This window comes from Papilio xuthus, unplaced genomic scaffold (genome assembly GCF_000836235.2).
Source record: "Papilio xuthus unplaced genomic scaffold, Pxut_1.1 DF828258.1, whole genome shotgun sequence".
Classification (NCBI taxonomy): Eukaryota; Metazoa; Arthropoda; class Insecta; order Lepidoptera; family Papilionidae; genus Papilio; species Papilio xuthus.
Window position 1 is genome coordinate 3,980,517 of NW_013530391.1, and position 396 is coordinate 3,980,912.

The 396-nt window shown below is 66.9% G+C and overlaps 1 protein-coding gene across 1 annotated transcript in view; it reads left to right on the plus strand.

Moving 5' to 3' along the window:
* The window catches only part of kug (FAT atypical cadherin kugelei), a 35,203-nt gene that overhangs the window by 23,900 nt on the left and 10,907 nt on the right, over window positions 1–396 (plus strand). Inside the window, exons 25-26 of the mRNA XM_013306092.1 lie at window positions 15–216; window positions 314–384. Of these exons, the coding sequence (XP_013161546.1) occupies window positions 15–216; window positions 314–384 (273 nt within the window). The remainder of the gene's footprint in view (window positions 1–14; window positions 217–313; window positions 385–396) is intronic.

Sequence of the window (396 nt, forward strand, 5' to 3'; positions counted from 1 at the left end):
GTCCGCCCGGCGAGCCGCTGGTGACGCTGCGCGCGCACGACGCGGACGCGGACGGCGCGCGCCTCACGTACTCCGTGTACGAGGGCGAGCTGCGCACCGACGCCGCCGGCCTGTTCGCCGTCGACCCGCTCACCGGCGTGCTGTCCTTTGCGCGCAACGCTTCCGCCTTCGGTGAGATGAGATTCACGATGTCACGAAAAATGTTCCGAGGCGACGGTACGGCAACCGTAGAGAGCCTCGAGACATTCTTTGAAGAATGAATCTCGTAACTGTAACGATTAGCCGCAGAGTAAAGTGTGCGCGTGTGGCACAGCGGGGCGCGCTCTGCAGGTGTGGGTGCGCGCGCGTGACGCCGGCGGGCTGGCGGGCGAGGCGCCCGTGTCGGTGTTCGTGCTG